The sequence below is a fragment of the Bacillus rossius genome, chromosome 1 (genome assembly GCF_032445375.1).
Source record: "Bacillus rossius redtenbacheri isolate Brsri chromosome 1, Brsri_v3, whole genome shotgun sequence".
Lineage (NCBI taxonomy): Eukaryota > Metazoa > Arthropoda > Insecta > Phasmatodea > Bacillidae > Bacillus > Bacillus rossius.
The window spans coordinates 151,120,164-151,143,796 of record NC_086330.1 but is presented as its reverse complement, the minus strand read 5'-3'; the positions used below and the strand labels follow the sequence as shown (position 1 = coordinate 151,143,796).

The 23,633-nt window shown below is 38.4% G+C and overlaps 1 protein-coding gene across 1 annotated transcript in view; it reads right to left on the bottom strand.

Moving 5' to 3' along the window:
• The window catches only part of LOC134546289 (homeobox protein aristaless-like), a 337,421-nt gene that overhangs the window by 40,299 nt on the left and 273,489 nt on the right, over positions 1 to 23,633 (bottom strand). The window contains exon 3 of the mRNA XM_063389007.1: positions 16,074 to 16,332. Within this exon, the coding sequence (XP_063245077.1) occupies positions 16,074 to 16,332 (259 nt within the window). The remainder of the gene's footprint in view (positions 1 to 16,073; positions 16,333 to 23,633) is intronic.

The following is a 23,633-nucleotide window of genomic DNA, read 5'->3' as shown; positions in this document are numbered from 1 at the left end:
CAAATTAAAATGAAACCCCCCGTGACCTTTATCCAATGTAGGTATCAAAGTTTGAAACTCATTCATATATAATGCGCCTATTGTAAGAATCAAATGTAATTACACAAATTCCCAACCCCTGATATGTTCGAACGACTGGGCTTTCTTATTTATGTGTATCATCTTAGCTCTCGGTATGCGGAATTTGGTGGTGATAATTTCGTGAGTGGGACGGTAGTCGCAGGGAGTGGAAATTTGAAACCACAGTGCTGCCAACTGTGGACGATAACGTGAACAAAAGTTCACGAAGCCAAAGGTAAAACATTACAGTATTAACTGTTTGATGAATTTTAACCAGGTGAGCCGTATTTTAATAAAATTCATTGTAGATAGTCAGGTCTAAAGTTGGCGTTTAGTATTTTTTCAAGTATTTTTCGCTGCTATCGGATGATTTTATAGTCGACTTAGCTGCTACGGCAGCAAATTCTAGCGGCGGGTGCGGACACTCCGTGTGCTTCGCGTCAAGAAATGTAGATGAAAACAAAATTTTCGTTTATTTATCACGCTCGGCATTATTTTTAAGAATTCTACGTTAAATTTCGTGTCCGATTTTCGTGTTATGAGAGTATTTGCAACATGAGAACACATGAATTTGCTCGATACCGAGGTTATAAGTTAAATATCTGTGGCGAGTACTGAAAAAACTCGCTCACTGTTTTTCCCCCCTCACTTTTTCTCTCGTGTTTCTGTGATGGCCCGGGGAAAGATCTGCAGCAGAGCAAGAAGATCAAGTACCACCAGGTCACCAAGGTCACCAAAGTCGCGCCTGCGATGTTCCGCATGGCTGTCCATCACGCGGTTTTCCGTGGTGACTTGGGCGCTGACATCCCAAGCCACTTATAACGGTAGTTTACTTTCAGTCTTGAGGAGCCATTTAAAAAAAATTAACTTTATTAAAAATATATGCTGTAGTGTCTCAAGAACAGCACGTCAGTACTATAAGTCACCCCGAAAATAACACCTTTTTTTTAAATCTCAAAACCGTCAATTTAACATTGTTTTTTTATATCTTGACATTTATATGAATATATAACAAAAAAACTTTTCAAATACTTATCCTCGTAATAAGTCACTGAGTAAGTTATTTTTAGCTAAATTTGTTGCGTCATTGTCCAAAGCTATAAAGATTCTTAGAAAAAACTATTTTATAATACGTGAAAAACTGTTTGGAAAAGGATATACAAACTACTTAAAAAAAATTGGACCACTCAGTTACCTTCCAAACATCACATTTACGATTTCCGGATTTATGAGTTGTTTTGATTAAGGTTGTATCTTTAAGTGTGTGTTTTTGGTGCCATCAAGTGTGTACTTTCACTTACTGCACAACCTTAATGAAAATTGTGTTTATGTGCAACTTGTAACACCACATGAAGCCGTGGTTCGAGTACGGACTAAGACACGTGTTTTTGGCAGGCAGCGCAGTTGGTAAATCTTTAGTTAAAATGTCACAAATGTCCAGTAAAAATCTTCAATATACTTTGCGCTACCGTTATCACCAAAGCTATGAAAACAAGTAGCGCTATCGTCAGGTGTAACCTCATTAGGTCCTTGCAGTTATTCATAGATAATATTATATAAATTATAATAAATAATATATAATAGTATAAAATAAATATATACTATAGTAATATATAATTTAAAAATGTAAATGTTCGTTCTTAAGAATCTTAATTCTCCAAAAGTTGTTCACCGATTGCTTGGAAATTTTAACCCACGTTTAATTCAAATACGCGCGTGTTTTTATATAGGCATAACTGTGACCCACCTGACAGGTAAAAATAGAAAAAAATATAAATAGGAAAAAACATAGAAATTTAATATTTTCATTGCTATAGAGTGACCTATATAGAGTGATAGATATAGGTACACAGAGAAAAGAGATAGAGAGGTATAGTGGGATATATAGACAGATATAGAGAAATAAAGAGAGATAGAAAGAGTTATACATATATGTTTAGATAGTGATACAGATATATATAGACAGATAAATAGATAGATAATTAGAGAGATATACTTACTTACATAGAGAGATAATATAAGAGAGATAAAGAGAAGGTTTAAGTAGATAGAGCTATATAGAGTGATATAAATCTATACATAAAGCGATAGAGAATTAGAGCGAGAGATAGAGATATACATGTATCTCATATGTACCTACTCCAAACAAATAACAAAAAAAAAATTGATTGAGGCATTGCAAAGCATGCTGCGCAAAATCTATCATAATAATATATGTAAAATTTAATTGTTCCTCCGGCGCAAGGGTCCAGGGTTTGGATTGGGATTGTCCGACCGTCATATTGGATTGTAAGATACGGCGGCCATCTTGGATAATTATGACACCATTGATATTTTCGCTACGGTCGTCATCTTGAACTCTGACGTCTCGGCGTTCATATTGGATGAGAATCTTGGAATTGATCTTTTACCTTGTACTTAACCTTTGAACTTGAACTTGACCTTGACCTTCACCATGAATTTGATATTTGGCCTTAACCTTTGATGTTGAGCTTGACCTTTGACCTTGGTCGCCATTCTGAATTTCGCTATCTTAGAATCGAACGCCCCAATTCCCAAAGTTTCAATTTTCGTTATGGCCACCAAATTTAAAATCAGTAATTAGTATCCGCTTAGTGAAAAAAATGTATCTAATAAAAAATTATTTAATAAAATTATAATAAAACATTCTGCCTATTTTAAATGTGTCCGCCATCTTGAAAATACATAATTTTAAGTAAAAATTTGGGAAAATAAATTCATAAAAATTTTACTTAATTAATTTTTTATATTAAAATTTATAAAAAAAAAGGCGCTGGGCTAACACCCGGCAAGGTCGTTCGCTTAAAAATTTGGACAGATCCTTCCTCCACGGAAGCAACAGACAGACTGACCCCCCTCCACTAATGCCAAGGCAGATATTACATAGGCCAGTATGATATCAAGCGGCCATGTTGTTTTTCGATTGCAGAGAAGTTAGACACTGCAAATTTCCAGCCACTTATTTGGCTAACGACCATGTGATCGATACCTATCCAGGAACTTTGTATTTTTTTTTTTTGCCTTGCAAAAAAAATACTTCAAATACATGTGAAGTTAAAAGTTTTCATGTACGACTAGTCAAAGTACCTCAATTCAATCATTTTAACCACAAAAATAAAATAAAAATTTCACTAGGGTGGAGGAAGCCAAGCGAGGTCTGTCTGTCACTGCATGTCGCTGACGTCTACGATGATGGCGACAGTGACTTTGAAGCTCGTGATAAGATCAAATATTGTGATAAAGTACTTAAAGTTGGTAGGTTCGAAAACTGTAATGTAGCCACGAGAACAAAAGGTAGGAAACGACATGATAAAATAAATTATTTTGACGATGATACTGGGAAAATAATAATCTTAAGAGTATGTATAATAGATAAACATGCAAGTAAGATGGCAGCAGCAGAAGATATTAAATATTCGTCATGTAAAGATCCTAACATATTATTCAATCGTCTGAGACTACTGATGGCATCGATTAGTGGAGTAAACTTCTCGCACCTCAACAAGGAAGCCTTACTCCGTGAACTAAAGAGTGCAGACTACTTATAATAATGACTTGATTTACCTTCTTGTATACAAATTTGAAAAATAAATCATTTTGAATTAAAAAAAATTGTTGTTTTTATTTCTCTAAGTCTGATTTTTACTTAGACCTAGTTCTCTCGACTGTGTGTCCTGTGTGTCCAGTGTGTCCATTGACTGTAAGTTGTGTGTCCAGTGTGTCCATTGTGTCCATTGTATGTCCATAGTGTGTTTTGTGTGCTTATTGCGTGTCAATTGCGTGTCCATTGTGTGTATTACATGTCCAGTGTGTGTCCATTGTGTGTTAAGTGTGTGCCCAATTCATGTTCAGTGTGAACAATGCATGTTAATTGTGTCCAGTGGGTCCATTGAATGTTCAGGGAGTACATTTTGTGTCCATTGCAACTCCAGTGTGTACATTTCATGACACTGAATGTCTATTGCATGTCCAATGTGTCCAGTGTGTGTTATGTGTCTGGCGTGTGTCCAGTGTGTGCCTAGTTTGTCCAGTGTGTGTCCAGTTTGTGTCAAGTTTGTATCCAGTGAGTGTCCAGTGTGTGTCCAGATGTCCAATATGTGTCCAGTGTGTGAATGCATTGTGCGTCCATTGCATGTCCAGTGTAACCATTGCATGTCCATTGCATGACATTTTTTGTTGAATGTCTTTCATTAATAGTGTAGTCAAGTCATGATTGGCCTCGTGATTCAGAGATTATTGGTCTATATGCCTGACATTGAACATGACCTGTTTAAAATTCTCGCCGAGTATCGATGAAAAATACCTCTGTTGGGAGACTCTTGGCCTGTATGAAGATTTATGTTTCTTATTATGTGGCATGGGGCCTGGGTTCGACTGTGTTATATGCACTCCAAACATTTTCGGGGCACAAAGTTACTTTGGGTAGGCTCTATTTCTACTCTCGTTCCATTTTTTGTACTTTGAAGCATTCCAAAATGTACTTTACATGATTTATACCAGGTTTTTACATATTGCCGTGATGGTCGGTGCGTCGTGTGTCTCGAGCGAGCAGCTGGACAGTCAACCGACGCTTCTGCAAGCTTGCAAATCTCTCCCAGCGTGCGGCCTGCAGCGACAGAAGGGCTTCGCTCAACTTTGTCCAGCCTCGTGAAATTTTCTTTTTAATTTTGTGGTTAAAATGATTGAATTGAGGTACCTTGACTAGTCGTAGATGAAAACCTTTTACTTCTCAAGTATTTGAAGTAATTTTTCTATGCAAGGCAAAAAAAAAATACAAAGTTTCATGAGTGATTGGCACTTGATGTGTGCTAATTTCTCTGTCCTAGTTCATGTGATATTTATTTTTTTTAGTTATTGTATCTGGGATCGTAGAACGTAAAAAATTATAATAAATTAATTAACTCAGTTCTTCCTGGTATCAAACCACGGACGAAAATCTATAGAATCAATATTTACATTAGGCTAATAGGTGGTTATTTTAATAATTTTGGGAATTTTCCCAGAATTTCTAGCTAAAAAATTACAATTTTCAAAATGGCAACCAAGAATAACTAAAAAATGGCGGATATCAAAACAGTTGACTGTTAATAAATAATACTGCACTCTATCTAGCATGCGAATATTAAACTAATAAGTCAGCAGTGTACTCTAGCAGACGAAAATATCCAAGATGGTGGCCTCCAGCAGACGAAAACAACATGGCCTCTATGACATCATACTGGCCGTTGTAATATCTGCCTCAGCATTAGTGTTGGGAGGTCAGTCTGCTGGTAGCTTCCGTGGAGGAAAAATCTGTCACTATTTAATCGAATGACCTAACCCTTTTATAAACCAGTACCTTTTTATACATTTTACTATCAAAATTTAACTAATGAAATTTTTGTATTAATCTTAATAATTTTCCGAATTTCTAGCATAAAAATGACATATTTTAGATTACATATTTAAGACGGCGGGAAAATTTCAGAATATCGGAATTACTTTTTATTAATTTTTATTTCTTCTTTTATTTAAAAAAGTTTTCCCATTAAATTTGGATAGTAGTTACGATTTTATATATGGCGGCTTTAACGAAAATTACAACATTCAGGGATTAGGACGCTCGATTCCAAGATGGCGAAAATTAAGATGGTGCCTGAGGTCAAAATCAAAGGTTAAGTTCAAGGTAAAGTCGTCATCCAGTATGACCTCCATGATGTCAAAATTCTTGATGGCGATTGTAACGAAAAAAGCAACGGTGACATCCAAGATGACCGCTGTGACATCACAATCAAAGATGGCGGTAGGACTATCCCAATCCAACACTGGACCCTGGCGAGGGAGTGACTATTATATTCTAATAATATAAAATTATATACATAATATATAAATACAAAATCGTAATTAATAAATAATATTAAAAACAGCCAAACCACTGGTAGTGAATCAATGGTGGCAACACCAGGCTGTGTGTCCCACTTGAGACGTAGGATCCCAATACCAGATAACGCAGCCTGTTTTACGGGCTTAATGAAAATTACCTTTCCTGGACCTGCTCGTGGTGCAAGAAGGGCCATAGTGAATAGTTGATGTGCGCATGAGATAAGAGCCCCTTCAAGCGGTGGTGAGCCTACGAGAATATCATGGTAAGGATGGGGTAGGAAGGGACAGGCTTCAGCGAAGACGAAGATGTGAAGGGGGGAGGGCAGGCCAGAAAGTTAATTAAGTTAATGTAATCTACTCGCGGGGCAGCGCGCGCACTCGAGTTTAAATGTAGGTAATTAAATGTCATCGATTAGGTTCCGGAAGTGGCAAGGGGGGAGGGAGGGGCGGAGAGATCAAAAACACGAGATAAGCGCCGACGGCCAAGAAAAGTTTTGTAACGCTCGCTTGTTTAATTTTTCCTTCCCCTCCTCCCCGTTCGCTAACACCAGAATCACCCCTTCTCTCCGCCAGTCTGAAGTGTTCCCGGCATGCGAAGCTCGACGTGAAAGGCGAGGGTCCAATTAACAGTTCGTGCATTGATCGTGGCCTAACTGCCTTCGGTAAGCGCAGTTGCGGCACTTTGTGGCTGATTAAACACTCACGAGCCTCCAACGCTCTCCGAAACAACTGTGTTAGCTGCTGTAACTGATAGGTGGCCGATCACCAGAACGAAATAACAGTAGCGCCATGCACATTTGGTGGGAAGATACACAGACCAGCCGTGCGTTTAAACTTTGGAGCATTGTCTGTGCTTCGTGTTTGACCTGGTTTATTACAGCACACCAATCACAAACGTCCAGTGCGGAAGAAAACTCGCCCTGAACGCCAAACAGGGCAATGGCTTCTCTTGCAGAAAGGCCACCAATTACAAGGAAGCAATCACTATATCGACATACCTTATCGCGTTCTAATGAGCTATCAGATTATTTCGCAAAAAATACACGCCCTTTGTAGTAAGCTTAGCCCATGTGCCCAGATTAATTCCCCAAGACACCCCCGATCCAAGTGAAATGACAGGCGCGTGGGGGCATCAGCAATAATATGCTCTGAGTTACAGGAACTTTCGTTTCTGGTCGCATGCACTCTAATTCGCCTCGAATGGCAAAGGGGGAATGGACGCTTTTCACCCAGATGGGTAGACTGAAATTATTATTATTATTTTTTAATGGAACAGAATATTCGTGTAAAATTACGAAAATTGGTACATTTATATGAAAACAACTGTACCACTATAAAAAAAAAGTGATCTCAGTAATACTGATTTCGGATTTTTGCAGGCATTTGTTATTTGTGTCTTCCCAGTACCTCAAATAGTTATTTATAAACCGTTCCCTGAATAGTTTTCCAGTATTAACTGCACACATAATAGGCCTAAACATGATACAAAAAATGAAGTCCAATTATTCAATATTCGATTATCTTTTTCTTGGGGTAAAAATATTTATGCTCGAATGAAACATCAATTAAATTGTGCGCCTGTTTCCGCAAGAAATACTCAGTATTATCTGGAATAACGTATTTCGTATGAGCGAAAATCGCCATAGTCAAGTGTTGCACAAAGTTACAATTGTTTTGTAGTAGCTATTAAGTAGCGCTGCGTGCAGTTTTAGTGTTATGAGATGGAGTTAGAGAGTAAGACGGGCAGAGCTCCACTACTCCGTGTTGACGTCATGCGCACAAGCGGGCGATACTGCCCCGAAGTTTCCGCCTCATTTCATCCCACCACGGGGTCGCGCCGCACAAGAACAGTTTCCTCTCCGCGGAGGTACAAAGGAGCAGGTTGGGTTCACTGGCTCGCTTAATGAAGTTGCTTCGTATTTTGGGGAGGGGGGGGGAGACTGGCACGCATGTTGCCTCGCCGAGGCGATAGCACCTGGGCACCGCCCGCTACACAGGTGGCTTACAGAGGAAACTGAGTTGCTTGCTTGACCTGTAGCAACTAGAGGTGTCGTAATGGCCTCGCCGTAAACAGAAGCCCAAGGCGATATTGTGTAACTGTTCGAGGGGGGGGGGGGGGTAGGCGCGGAAAGATAACGTTTAGAAATGTTTTCAGTTCAGGCTAGTAAATAGACCACTTATTGACTAACTGAGGTAAAATTAATAACAGTAATTCAGTATTACACTCTTAAATTTACTCTTAGTAATAACAGCTTTTTTTTAAAAAAAAATAAACACTAAAAAAATTAATCATATAATTTTCTCAAGAGTTTCTTCTTGTCACAAAGATTATCTGAATTTCGCTACGCTCTTTGAAATTTTTATTCAAAATAAATGCATTATCTTTTGAAAAGGACTATTATTATTTTTCATCAACGATTGAACGCCTTTCTAACAAAAATATACCTATTAACGTGCTTTAAAGAAATTGCAGTTGCTTTCAACGCAAACATCAATTATTTTTAAGAGATTACAATCATTTTTGGCAAGTTATAATTGCTGTTTGGGAGAAATAACTCCAATTCAATAATTAAGCCTATTTAGGATGGCTATAGAGTTTTTTTGGTATGTTGTATCAGTATTTTAATATATCTATTTTGCCTGTTTTAATGATATTGGGTGCCTGTTTATTTTGGAGGAAAATGGCCTAAAAGTATTTCGTACTTAGTCTTGTAATAAAATAAAATTTAAATGTATTGTCTTTGTGAATTTCAAATCCAAAAATTTTTTTTTTTAAAGGAATTGGTGTATAAGAGTTTTAACTAAATATGCGCGAGGCATGAGAATTGTATTTTTTTTCTTTCTATTTTTCAGTATCGTGTAACACGTGCCAATTCTTTCTATTATTTGGATTTATAGTTGAGTGAGATCAGCTGCCAGATGCTAATGTGATGGCCTTATATCTTGTATAATGAGTGAACTCACTGACAGGTAGCCTAAAACGTATGTACTTAAAAATAAATAGAAAATAGTACAAATTAAAAAACGTTGGTTCAAACACAATTTGCTGTATCATATGTTTTCAAAAATATTTGGCATTTAAATGAGATTCATTTATACAAACTAAATTACATAAAAATTTTAGAATACAAATATTTTAACGTTCTTTGAATTACTCTTGCAGTGAGGCGGATACTATATTTTTAACCTACGAAATTGCCATAGAGAAAACCTGAAGACTGGACGAAGAAAAAAGAATACACAAATACCAAAAAAATAGCCAAAACCAGCCGATGACAAATGTGTAGACAGCACAGAAAACCCCGTGTAAGGAATTAGAACAATACCACAGCACAGGCGAACAGAGTGGGCTGACCACGACGAGACAGTGGCAACAAGAACAGCGACAGACAAAGGAACCCAACGATGATACTAGACAGGTGATGCGGACAACATGACGACACACAGCGACGCACAGGTAAGCGCGCGTAAAGGCACGACCGGTCCCCCAGCCACTTCACACGGCTGTCGCGTAGCTCCTCGGCCACAGCTATCCCGGATAGGGTATTAGGAACCGGAACCGAATTACAGAACCGGGAATTTCGTTACTAGTCTTTAACGGAACATCGATTTCTCAGTACTTTCGGTAATCGGTAGTTTTTTTTTATTACAAATGTGATTGAAGAGTTTTGAACAATTAAACAAGATTTAGTGACCGAAAGTAAAAAAGATAGACATTTGTGCTACAATTTTTTTATTGCAAAAAGGTATCTACAAACGTTATTCTCAATCTTACTATCAATCTTTAACTTTGGAAAGAAAACATTTAAACAAATAATCTTTTAACGCATGCAAAATCACAGTATTATTAACTTTAAAAAAAATTCTTTTTTTCATAACAAACTTAAAAGAAAAATGTATCGTTATTTTAAGAGTATTGGCAACAACAAATCACAATTTCTTATCTATATATTTTAAAAAACACAGTTATTCAAAATTAAAATATAGTCCACCGCTTGGGCTTAATTAACTAAAACTTTCAATCTGTTATGAATGAACACTTACAGTTGAAGTGCCATTCAGTAAACAAGCCATGTCGATGTCGAGTCCCGAGAGTACCGAAACAACCGGGAATTGATTTTAAATTCTCGGTTGTTTTACTTTCGGGACCGGGATTTCCCGGTTCTGAACCCTAGTCCTGGACGAGTTGGGAAGGGGGTTCATTCGCGTAGCCAGCTCTATCACTGGACCCAACACCTCAGGAACTGGTCCTGTAGGGTCACGTGGATAGCCACATCTGTGTGGACGCCTGACGAGACGGTCGACGCGTAACAGCGGCTGGCGAACTTCCGCACGATGCGCCAGAACTGTTCGCGGTGAGACATGCGATATGCCGTGTGACGCCTAGATGCGCGCGCAATTCAAATTTGCAACGCTACTTACCAAGCCTGTAAATTTAGTCATAAGTTCCTTAGCAAAAAATAACTCTTGTTTTGGCATTCCCTGTCCTCCATTAAATGTATTCCCAGCGATTTCCGAACATGCTGTGTACTTGCAAAGCTGTGAACATTTATTGCTCCAGAAAATATCTTATTAAATTTGCATTCTTTTAATCTGGTGTTTGATCCATGGGTACAATCGTTCGGGTGCAAATGAGAGTTAATCTTTCCGGTACAGCCTGCACGCATGCTGGCTGTGTTCCTGCTCGCCACGGCTGCCAACCGGCAGAACAAGTCCCGTCACGCAATCAAATTACGCGGCTGTGCTTAGCCGCCGTCAGTATCAATCATTCCTGCTAATGTTGCGTGCGAGGTGCCGCTGGTGGGTGAAATTGCTGTTCCCAGCGCTGTGCCGGCAGCAGCGCCGTACCTTCCTCGCGCGCGGACCTGTTACTTAGGCCGTGGGAGCGATCGCTCCCCTCCCATTTACGCCCTGAGTGGTAGCGCATTAAATTTGGTTCGGTACTTTGGTACTTGCGGAAATTCTAGCTCACGTGATTGCTCTTTGCATCAATGTAACCTCTGTGCTTTGTGTGTCCACTGTTCCTATAGCCGAAATACAACCTAGCCTACTGTAATTTTTGCATTTTATGGGGCTTGAAAAGTTTGGCAAACCGTTATAAACTTATAATTATATATAGTGTATATATATTAATAAGACACGGTAAGGGGATCTGCATTGAGACGTGCCCAAATCTCGTGTTCACTGGATCCTTGTTACGTGGAATGCCATATCGGTACGCAACAACCATACGTAGGGCCTATACCTAGAGAGAGTGCATGCGAGCGTTGGCTGTAGCTCTGTATGTATTAAGTAATGTATTCGCAAAAAGTTTCGAAGCTGTGTACAAAAACTTTGTAGCATTGTCTGTGTTTTGCTGTTGGCTGGGTTTATTCTAGGTATATGTCCACTGTCAGCACACCAATCACAGCCATCCACTGCGGAAACAAATGCGTCCTGAATGGCCCGGCCAAATAGACGACCGCCAATTACAAGGGAACAATCGCTAGCGCAAGAACACCTTATTGCAGTCTAATGGGAGATCAAATTTTTTTTTCGTGAAAAAAATACGTGCCCGCGGTAATGTGGTGTTGTGCATTAACCACTTGCAGTTCACTTGTGCATGCGCCATCGTACCGTGCCAGACGGCATTGCTGTACAGAGCAACAGACAGCTAGACGGAACTGCAGCGGGTTATTTGAGTATGCGTTGAACAGAAGTATTTTCGTATCTCTCGTATTTTAATTAACATTTCTATCTCCTCTTGGTGACCTGTAATTGTACCAACAAAATAAAATTATATTCACTTTTAAATTAGTAAGAACTCTGAAAACAAATTACCCAAGGACCTTCCTAAAATTACGGATATTTATCTAAAACGTTATCGGTACTGAGAGTTATATTTTTAAAATGATCTCAGTAGAACCATCCAGGTGTTTTAACAAAACGCGTCTAAACATTTATAAGTCTGCAGCAAAACATTAAATTTTTCTACTACTTTCACGTTCACTCTTTTACGATGAAATACGGAGCTGAGGTTCCTAACAGAGCGCAGTTCTGACGTGTATTTTCAGATGCAACCTGTATAGCGGGCCTGGTGGGTAACTCGGGAGCATCTCCCAGCACGAAGGGAGGACATTCCGAGCCACGCAGCAGGAAAGGCTTCGTGTTTATCAAGATCCTCGCTGGCGTGTCAGGCGTCGTTGACTCTGGACGCTGAGACAGGCTCCGTTTCCCCGCGAACGGTGGCCGACCTACGTGAGGTTGATTTTTAATTTTCGTTTGCGGCCGAGATGTTTTCCACGCTCTGCCAACCTCAGACTTCCTCATGGGACATCGTGCATAATTCTGCCAGCGGTAGTCCCCTAACAGATCCTCGTCAAAATAAAAAAAATATTGTTTTTAGCAAGAGGTTGTTTTTACAGCGGAGAGCACTTAAAATGTTGTTTTTTAATGTTGTTGATGATGGTGATTGCAAGTTATTAATTTAATTAGCAATTAGCAGCTGTGGCGAAGGCGGTGGTAATTGGCTCGCTGTCGTGCCGAATACGAACGGGTCTTGTAACAAGGACGACTGACAGTGGCAGCGGTACCAACACCGGAAAAAAAGGGGGAAAATTCTTAAACATATAAATTGACTTTCATCTACCTTGCAAAAACTCGTTGTTTCGTTATACCTCCAGGATAGACTCCAGAGTCCTTCACATACTCGGGAAAATGACACTTGTTAATTGGCTGCTGACTCGTGAGACGTCTCGATTACATTTTCCGTAATTCGGCTCTTTCTTATATTAGAGTTTCCCATTGGTTCACAGTTCCCCAGACAAAATGTGGGCCACTCACATTAGCGGTACGAAAGTATACTTGTTTGGATGTTAGCCTATCGCGAAATGAATCCGTGAAAATTTTTCGTTCTCTAGCCATAGAAGACACACTCCACAACTAAGCACAATCCACAATCAATACTGGCTGCGATAATTATTCAAAGTCCAATTTTCACCTTTGGGGGGTTGCCATCCTCCCCTCCTTTGCATTTTCCTGGGACGATTTCGAATTACGAGAGAAACTTTAGCTCTTGAATAATGAGTATGATATTTACATATGCAATTAACCTTTTTTTCTAAAAAAAAATAGTGATACAAAAGTAGCCTGGCTCAAATAAGACAGGTCTTGAAATTAGTACAGAGGTTCTACGTAGCGTTCTACCCTGTTGCACTGTGAACAGTGTTCGTAGTTGTCGGTGTCGAGCCTAAACAAACAACACGTTCGTCTGCAAGTGACAGTTGGTAAATGGGTACCACTGGGAATACCAACTTTTGAGAACTGTCAAACTGAGATACGTTTCCCGGATCAGATTACAAAAAAGAATTCTGGGAAATTGAAACATTTTGAAAAGGTTTACAGTAGTAATTTCTCGAATCCGAATCCCAAAAAGTTCTTTGAATACAGTTCTCGAATCCGAATTTAGGTTTCAAGGGTCCAAAATAAAATATTGTCAAGAAATAAAAAACATTAACTATGGTGTTGAAACATTTAATCCTTTAAAGCTTTATTTATTGAACTAAGTTTACAGAATCAATAACTATTAAAATTATATTGATATAATTATATGTTAAAAATTCAATATCTTTGGGAATAGTATCAGGATAGTCAATAATAAAAAATTGACCTAGTAAACATCATATGTTATCAGTGTTGAATTACTTTATTTATTTCTTCGACTCTTTTTCCTCGAATATCATATCCTTCGAATACTAAGGATTTTATGGTATTTGAGGATTTATTTGGCCCATCCCTATTTTATAGTCATTCGCACTTTCTAGTTATTAAAATTTAGTTAATGCAAGATTTAATTTTCTAACAGTTAGTAGATTTTCCGTGAAAGAACAGACAGCACTATATTTTCGTAAATTTAGTACATATGAACACATACTGATTCAATATTCCGATATCCTGTAGACTGAATGAAAAGAGCTCCTGATGACTGCCAAGCCAAGGCAAGATTCCGGGTTCGATTTCCGTTGGGGAATTTTTAACCTGTGGAAAATTCCCTTATCAGTCCCAGAGTTGGTCGATGTGTTGTACTTCCACCACCAAACCGCGGAAGACAATGGCAATCCATCGCAGACTCACTCTGTCGTGGGTCACTGTGTTCATAAATTAAGTTAAAATCAAGAAAAGCAGAAAATGATTTAAGAAGCTACTGCTCGGTCTCACACACCAAGTTGATCATTTATTTTTACTTTTTCGTCTTTATTTTATTTTATAAGTGCTTTTTTTAATTTAACCCGCTGCCCCCCACCCCCTTGTATTTGTTGTTACACCCCAAATATTTTCAACAAACATTTGCTTAGTGTAAATCATGGTTGAAAAAGGCGCGTAAGTCTTCATTATTATCATCCTTTGCGCGACATTTTCACGACCTATGAAATTGCACTTAATAAATATCAATTGAAAATATATGTTACAGAAAGACAAATGCAACGTAGGTATTGTTTTTTTTTTATCTTTTAAGTTTTTATTTTTGCCTATGGTAATAAATCGATAATAGGACTATAGTTGCGGAACTATAACTTGTTTAATCACTTCAATATATCATATTAGGTTATTTTGAGAACCTCAAATACCAATTTATTTTCTACCCCCATCGTGAGTTAAAGAGCATGAAATCGTATTTTATACCATTTTAAATTAAACGTTTGTACGTAGCCTTTGACGTAAACCTTTTCATTTTTAAGATAGGCCTATCATTCATAAATAAATGAAAATTCTGTTTCCAAAACACTCAAAATCTCAGGTTTCTAGGCTTTTATTTTTAGAAAATATTATTAGCAAGTGATATAAAGATAAATAGTTTCACGGCAGAGGCGACACGACTACATATTCATAAGTATATACCGGGATTGAAATATAAATTGGCGTTTAAGTTACAAAAAATTAAAAACTTATCTAACTTTAATGACTATTTTTAAATTACTATGAATACTTATATTATGATTTTGTTTAGAATAAAGAGCAAAAAGGGAATTTTCTACACAGAAAATTTTACTTTTACAAAAGTTTCTTATGGAAACCAATTGCCATAAAAAAAGTTTGTAATACTACAAGGCAAAAAAGTAAATTTGTACAACACATTGCTACGGTAATTTTTGCATGCCTAAAATACGTTTTTGGAAAAATCATATACTATTTCTTGTCATGCTTCAAAAATTTCACATTATTTTTAATGTTGATTGATGTTTTATACAAGCATATATTAAAAACCACAGAAAAATCTAAATATTTACACTAATGGAGTTTTATTTTATTATGCTTATTAATATGCGCAGTTAATCTGGAAAGCTAATGAGGCAACGGTTTACAAATAACTTTAACTGTTGTAGGTAAAGGAACAGCACAACGCCAGAATGTCCGGACAAGAATCCAAACCAAGTATTACGACAAAAATGTTTTGTAGCGATAAAGTTGCTTTCATAGAAATGTACAAATTTACAAATATCTGTAATTTCACATTATTATTTCAGTTCCATTTAAAAAAAAAAATTGCAGTGTAGGAGCATAATTAGGGCCAAATGTGTTTTTCGAGAAAAGGTTTTCCAGACAAGCTATGGGTTAGCACTATGTAGCATTGTCTGCGTTTCGTGGTGGGCTGTGTTTAATTACAGGCACATGTCTACTACTGTCAGCACACCAATCATAGCCGTCCGGTGCGGAGGCAAACGCGTCCTTAATGGCCCGGCCAAATTTGCTTCTCTTGCAGACGGCCGCCAATTACAAGCGCGGGCATGTCTTATTGCAGTCTAATGAGTAGAGACCCGTAAAATTCGCGGGTTCAATGACCTCCAGGATAGACTCCAATATCCTCTACACACTCGGGCAAATGCCAACTGTTAATTGTCTGCTGACTTGTGAGTCGTCTCGACTGGGTGGCCTGTGATTCGACACTTCTATGAGTGAGGGTCTCTAATTGGCCCTCAGTCCTCCAGATTAACCGTGAACCAATGACAGAAGCAAAACTTAGGTATACTTATTTGAATTTTAGCATAACACGAAATGAATCCGCGAATTTTACGGGTCTCTACTAATGAGTGATCAGAAACATGCATGGCCCTAAGCATAATGATCTACTGTGAAGAGCCAGGAGCTGGTACCTGGTGAACACGTCGGGGTAGTGCGTCCTGGAGAAGGCCTTCTCCAGCTCCTCCAGCTGGAAGCTGGTGAAGGTGGTGCGGTAGCGGCGCTGCTTGCGCTTGGGCGCGAACTCGTCCGCCTCTCCCTCGCTGCCGGCGCCTCCGCCCCCGGCGCCTGGGGGCGGCGTGTCGCCCGCCCCCACCACCACGTCCTCCGCCGCCGCCCCTTTCCCGCCGCCGTCCTCGGACACGCCCATGGCCGAGGCTGCGCCCGCCGCGTCTGCAGGCAACATCGACAACCACGCTTGAGAGCTGACAAGTGCTGCACTCGCGTCCTTCGCGGCTGGGGGGTTGCTGACTCCTGCGGGAGAAGGCGCCTGCCTCATGAGCTGCCAGCTCTAGCATCCGAGCAGACTCCATTAGGGAGTACATAGCCTCTACGCACCCAGGCACCTCGCTACCTCCTCGTGGTACCAAGGTTGTTACTAAGTGAACACTGCCGGGGAGTCCTCGTCCCTCGACATCCTCAGATGTTGGACAGAGGTAGGCTACCTATCTGAGAGGTGGCGCTCTCTGCAGGCAACAGCGGGGAGTCAGCACTGCCGGGCCCTCAGGCCTTGGCTCACCGTGAAGAACCAATGGCGTGATGGGTGGAGTATCCGAGGACAGCCCTGCGGGACCGAGGCAGTCGCCTGCTGGCTCACGGGCCAGCAGACCCTACAAGCCCGCGAGTGCCTGGACACTGGCTGAGGCTCCCTCTACCAGCTGGCAGTTGGTGGCCCTGATAGCTCAGAGCACGCCCCGTTGAAGGGCGGCGACACAGCTCCGGTGCTCACTGCGGCCAGGCCACAGGCTCCTGAGTCCCAGAGATGTCGCGCCTTGTGGTGCTCTTGGGACGGGGATCGCAGGTTAGTTGAATGCTTAAGGGTGTGTGGAGTGGACGGCAATGATGCTGGGATGGGTCGCCCCAGCCTCTCATGGTAGCTCCTCCTCAAACACCTCCAAGTCTCGTTGAGATAGCGTGTCCCGTTCCCTGTGGCTCTAGGGAGCTCGTGTTGTTGGATCCAGCCCTCACCAGGGGGTAGTTGCCATCACATCCACACGTGAACAATTACGCAACCGTAGCGTACTTAGTGTATCGTTCATGGAAACTATCAAAACAGTTTAATTAAAGCCAGTGTTAAATTTCTGCTTTGTAATGTTTAACAAAATGATATTATTTTTTTGTTTCTTTAAGTGATTCTATTTATTGTTTTTACAAGATACTTGTAAATTAATCAAATTGGCAATAAATACTAATTTATGGGAAATATTCACCTTCAAAATGAAATCCCATGAAAAATTATTATTGGCTAAAGAATTTCGAGTCTAGCTGAGAGTTAAAACATGTAGCATCGTCTGCGTTTCATGTTTGGTCGAGTTTCTTTCAAGTACATTTTAACTGTTGTTACACGAATCATAGGCATTCAGTGTCGCGTTCTGATTGGCTTCGTCAAAGAAGTCAGTGGCTTCTCTTGCAGACGGCCACCAATTACAAGGAAGAAACCACTGACGCAAATATTATCTTCGAAAGATTTGTTTCAGTTTTGAAAAACTTTTGTGTTTGTTTCGTCTTTTCGTTTTTGTTGTGTTTTTGTCTCGTTTCGACTGTTGTGCTGGCTTGTTTCAGTTTTGGAAGACTATTGTGTTTGTTTCGTATTTTCGTTTTGTTGTGTTTTTGTCTCATTTCAACTGTTGTGCTGAATTTTTTGGGGGTGTTCAATTCATCATTTGTGGTTGTTTTTTTTTCGTTCTCTTAGTCCATTTTTCTTTGTTTTTCTTTGTTTGTTGGCCATATTCCTGTCATGGAATATTATGTGGTGTATATATCCTGTTGACAACAGCAATTTTTGCTTAATTTGTGTTTTTTGTCTTATGGTTTTTTGTAGTTTTCTTCTACAGACATACATGTGCTTAGCAATGGCGTATGTCCAAAAGCTTACATCAAGTCACTGACGCAAAACTACCTTATTGATGACTAACGAGCGTTCATATTTTTTCCCTAAAAATGCATTATTTCATTTTTGTGCAAATATTTATTTGTATATAGAAAAATAATTGTTTACTTGAAGTAAAAAAGGTTAGGTTGGCCAACTTATTTTATGTATAAGTTAACAAATTTGATTTTTTACTTTAAAAAAATAAGCACAGCTGAGTTGACAAAACCAGTTTAATCTTTCCTACAGCAAACATTTTGTTTAAATCAGCCGTATGCGTTTATTTGGTCATACAGATACAAATAAATATAGTGTTGAGGTCAACAATTCTGTCATAATGCCAAGCCAATTTGATTAAAGCTAATGATAAATTTCTGGTTTGTAATGTTTTAACTTAATGTATTTTATTTTTATTTTTTTAACTTGTTCGATTTGTTGTTTCACATGGTGCTTGTGTATTAATCTAAATGCTAATAAAAACTAATTTAATGGCAATGTTCGCTTGAATAATAAATGGTACAGTGCGGAATATCATTCTGAAGAATATAATTTCACCTTATTAACCATACTGATTCAATTATTTTACAAGCTGCTTGTGGATTAATCGACCTGTTAATAAAACTAATTTAATAGCAATCTTCACATAAATAATAGTGTGTTATTAGTGTTAAACTAACCTAGTATTTAATACCTAAGTATTTTCTTGATGTAGTGCAACTATTTTGTACATTTTAACTGTATGACAGCTAAGAGCCGAATTTGGCCCACAGTAAAATAAGTAAGCAAATATATAAATAACGGTTAGCTACTCTTACCGAGAGTCATTATTAGCTACTAGTACGGAAAGCCAGAAAACTCTAAGGGCGACACCGGCTCGCACATCAAGGGCCCAGTCGCCTTTGCGTGCAAGTGAGTTACGCCATGGAGCAAGGTGTGGCAGTGATTAAGGGTGTAGGTCCCTTTACAGGTGATTATGTTAAATTTATGTCCGCGCGGTTAAACAATCATATCGCATAAATTTGCATAATTAGTCGGAAAAGTTTTTTTTTACATTTTATGCATTTTTGATATGGAGAATGAAGTACAATATAAAATTGAATTTTTTTTTATAGGTTTTAAGTCAATACTAACAACTAACTGCTATGAAGTATGGTTTAATTACTTTTAGGAAAAAAATTTTAACTGGCCTTTTAAAATCCTCAGAATGTTTATGATATTAAATGGTTAAATAAAATAAATGATTTTCCTGAAATAATACCACGCAGTAGCCACCAGCATTGACTTTAAACACACACAAAAAAAATACAGTTATTTATTCAATTTGGTTCTCTTAATCCATACTGCACAAAAATGTGCATAAACATATATATTTTAAACTTATATGAATCGTTTCGTTTTTTTTGTCTGAAAACATGTATGTTTTATTAGTGTGTATTAAAAGGTTTATTAATGTTCAATGTAACCATCACACAATATTATGTCAATATGTACCCTATCAGTGATTTAATGGTGACAACTCAGTGTTTTGTAATGCCCTCGCAGTGGCTCATTTCTTTTACTTATAAAGGGTTTTAAGACCATACAATTATTACTGTAAACAAGATATTTGTCAGGAATTATACTGATAACATAATGCAACCACAAAATAATTTTTCAGTGTAATTCGCTAATTTTTTTCTACTTTTGAAATATATCCTTATAGTGGTTTATACCAACTGACAAAACTTTAACACTTATCAAAAAAATACTTTGATATTTGTGTGTTATACCAGGGCGCAGTCTGGGATAAAATAGGGGGCGGTAGTCCTCCTCCAAATCAACTCATTAACCACCTTAAAATATGATCAATGTAAGGTTCAATTTATGACCATTGAATGTGCAACATTAAAGAGCAGACTTCTCTTTAAACATGCATTAGAACATAATCATAAGCAGTGGTCGTTATTTTAAAGTATCTACACAGAAAAAAATATTTTCTGTACTTATACAAAATATTCCTTTGTAAAACAGTTGCCAAGAAAAAGTTTGTATTACTACAATAAAGATATTGTAATTTTTTTTAACGCATGGCTAAGGCTATATTTGCATAGGCCCTATATGAAATACGGTCCCCGAAATAATGCTAAGTATTTCTTACGAAAATAAGCGCATAATTTTATATTTTAATTGATGTTTCATTCGAGCATAATTTTTAAAACATTGGTAAAGATAATCGAATATTCAACAATTTGACTTTATTTGGTTTTGCCTTGCTTACTAATGTGCGCAGTTAATACTAGATAGCTATTCAGGAAACGGTTTACAAATACTGTTGGAGGTACTGGGATAGCACAGCATTACTGCGAACATTATTTTGTAGTGATACAGTTGTTTGCAAGTAAATATACAAGTTTACAAATATCTGTAATTTTACATAAATATTTCTGATCCATTTGTAAAAAAAATACAGTGTAAATTTCATAAGTGTCACTATCTATTTAAGAATTTCAGGTTTTGAAAAAGCACTTAACGTTCTTCAGATAGCCTAAAAATGTGTTTTAAAGCATTATCTCATTAATAAATATCTTGTCAGGAGAACCCGCCGACTCTCCCATGGCTGCACTCCATGAACCCCCTCCCCCTCCCTTCTTCCGCAAATCCTGGCTTCGCCCATGATGGATATTTGCGCCTATGCTACAACCTTTGATGAATACTGGTTAGGTGTAGCGCGTCACTCTAAATTTTGCATCAGTGACCAGCGACGAAAATCTTTGGACATCAAACTAACATAACGTCATATTAATTCACACAATTATTTTTCGTGATTTTTGCGGATAAAACCTTTGAAAGCTAATTACCCCTTCTACTTAAAAATAATTATTCTTAACAGCTCGTTTAAATGCATTGATCTTGGAAGTGGATAGATTTGTGTAATTTTCAAATTATTAGCAGGCCTGTATATTTCCCAGAACAATGCATTGTTTTGCGTAATTTAAATTTAATCGCACTAATGCATCGCTACACGGTATAAGGGAACAGGTTTCGTTAACATCTATAGTGTGGCGCAACACGCAAAGAATAAATTAGCGTAATCGGAGCGAAAGTGGCAGAACTCGTTGCGCGCGTGGTTTAGTGTCAAAATAAGTCGTCATTCCTTCAGCAGCGGTGATATTTGCGGCGAAATTATCCGTATATGCTACTGTTACGTTGTATTACTGCAGTATCTCAAGAATAAACACTATAGGTATAAACTCAAATTCAAGCCGATAACAGTTGGTATCCCAGTAAATAACGATTCAGAATGCAGAATAAAAGAAAACCAAATCCAAAATGTGTAGTGTTCGAATTAGAGGCGTTTTCAGAAGCCTTTAGATCCCAACCCTGCTCCAAATTATTAGATACTGAGACCTAATATTTTTGCCACGTCATTGTAATTAACCCTAATATTAATTAAAATAAAATAAAACACGGTATACTTTTAGGGAGAAATAATTACTTGGAATAAATAACTAATCGGATAGATTTTACTATTCAAACTGTAAAAAAGTTACAATGCTAACTTAGCATGATATTATAAAGGTTGGCTTATTAAAGCAAATGACTTGCTAAGTTAGCAAACTATTTTTTTACAGTGGAATAGTAAACGGGAACCGATTGAAAATTGTTGCCGCATAAGTCTGCCCTCCCCATGTAATGTTTTCAATGGTAGGGTTATTTATTATTGCGTAGCAAAACTTTTAATCGCAGTATCTAATAATATTGTGAGAAGAGTTAAAAACTTTGAAAAAATCCATGCATCTCGAATATTACGAGACTTTTGGGATTTTGAGTTTTAAACTCAGAACCGTGGTTTGGCCTATCATCTATGGGACATCGTGTATATGCACCTACTATATTATTCTAGCAGCAATGTGCGTTTTCATATTAGCTTAATTAAGGCGACGGCTTTTAAATATTTCCATCCTGTGATTTCACAATTTTTTTTTTCACATTTGAATTTTGCTTGCATGATTTTAGTTATCTGGCTTACCTATATATGCACTGACGTAATGGAAATATAAATTCAATTCAACCGGTTTACAGATTTATGACTACATGCAGATATAAATTTATAGGCACACTTTGGTGGCCGAGATTGCCATTTTATAAATACAGTTCACGTCTTGTGATGCAGATACGCCATTTTTATCAAAGAGACATGTCGTCATTCTTTCAGTGATAGGTTTCTTTGATAAAATGTCGAATTTGAATCGCAACAGGTTAATCGATACTTATGAGAAAACAATATTCGTATGTGAGTCTTGAATATAAAATTTGTTACATTAGGCCTAGACTGAGACGCACAGCCTGATAAACATACAACTGTAAAGGTTCTCACACACCGGAGTGGTGGCGGTAAAACGCGACGTATGAAATGAAACGGACATGTTCAGACCAGCCGCGAACACACGAGCGCGGACGCGGCCTGTGCTGCGTTCACCCCGCGGTGGCGGCCAGAACGCAGCAGGTTGCGTTAGCCCGCAGGCCGCCTAGTGTTTTAAGTACAAAATTAGTGTAGTGGAGAGAATTCACACAATGACAAGTGCAACAGAAAAACTTATCGAAGCAGTGAAGGCAAACATTATGTTTAATGTGATATGTCAGATCCTGAGTACAAGAATGTCAGAAGAAAAGATGTGGTTTGCAATGAAATCGGCAAAACGCTAGGAATAGATGGTACGGTTGCTGCTCATCTTCGATTACAGCTGCAAGAAGTAATGTTTCCTCTACTAGGTCCGGCCGGTCCATTTATGCGCAATACAGAGACTCGTGTGCAAATATCGCTACCGCCACCGCTACCGCGCCCGCCACCGCTCCGGTGTGTGAGAACCTTAATGAAGTGTCTATGATTGACAGTTTGGTCAAGAAAGCCGCCTGGCTGAGTCGCCAGAGCTCTGTGTGTCGACGCGTCATTTACAAACTGCTTCAAATTTATTTAAGTGTCTGATTATGACTAGCGTTTGAAAAAGATTACATGTTGGGCATAGAAGTTTCGTTTCATGGTCATGTATTTTTTTGATAGTCGAAGAGGCTGAAACGGGTCTTTTACAGACTTTTTTAAGTATGAAAAATTCTGAACACAGTATTATAAGTAGAGATACGGAAATTTCGTGTGTTCATTTAGTCTCAAGTTAGAATGCTAACCTTCAAACTCTTGCACTGTGTTCATGATTGAACCGCAGTTATATGGACACGTCTCTCTACGACCGTGAGCCAACGATGCTCAGCTAGGAGAGAAGTAAGCGAGTCAGGTTGTGGTAATTAACTAGGATAAAAATTTTCTCGCTAAGAAATCAACCAATGAGAAAGCAAAATTGGGTTGAACACACCTATGACTTTTAATTCTACTCCTTGGACAGACGAATACGCGAAATTTCCGTGCCTCTAATTATGAGAGGTATAAGGACGTGCAGGGAGACTTTATATTTGAAATTCCAGCCTAAAAAACTACATGGCAACTCCTTACAATCCCATACAGGTATGTTACCGCGGCGCAGACTGCACGCCAGTTCGGTGCCTTGCGCGTAGAGGCGAAGATACATGTGTTTCTGGAGCCAGTGTGGCCCTTAGCGTCCTCGCACCTTCA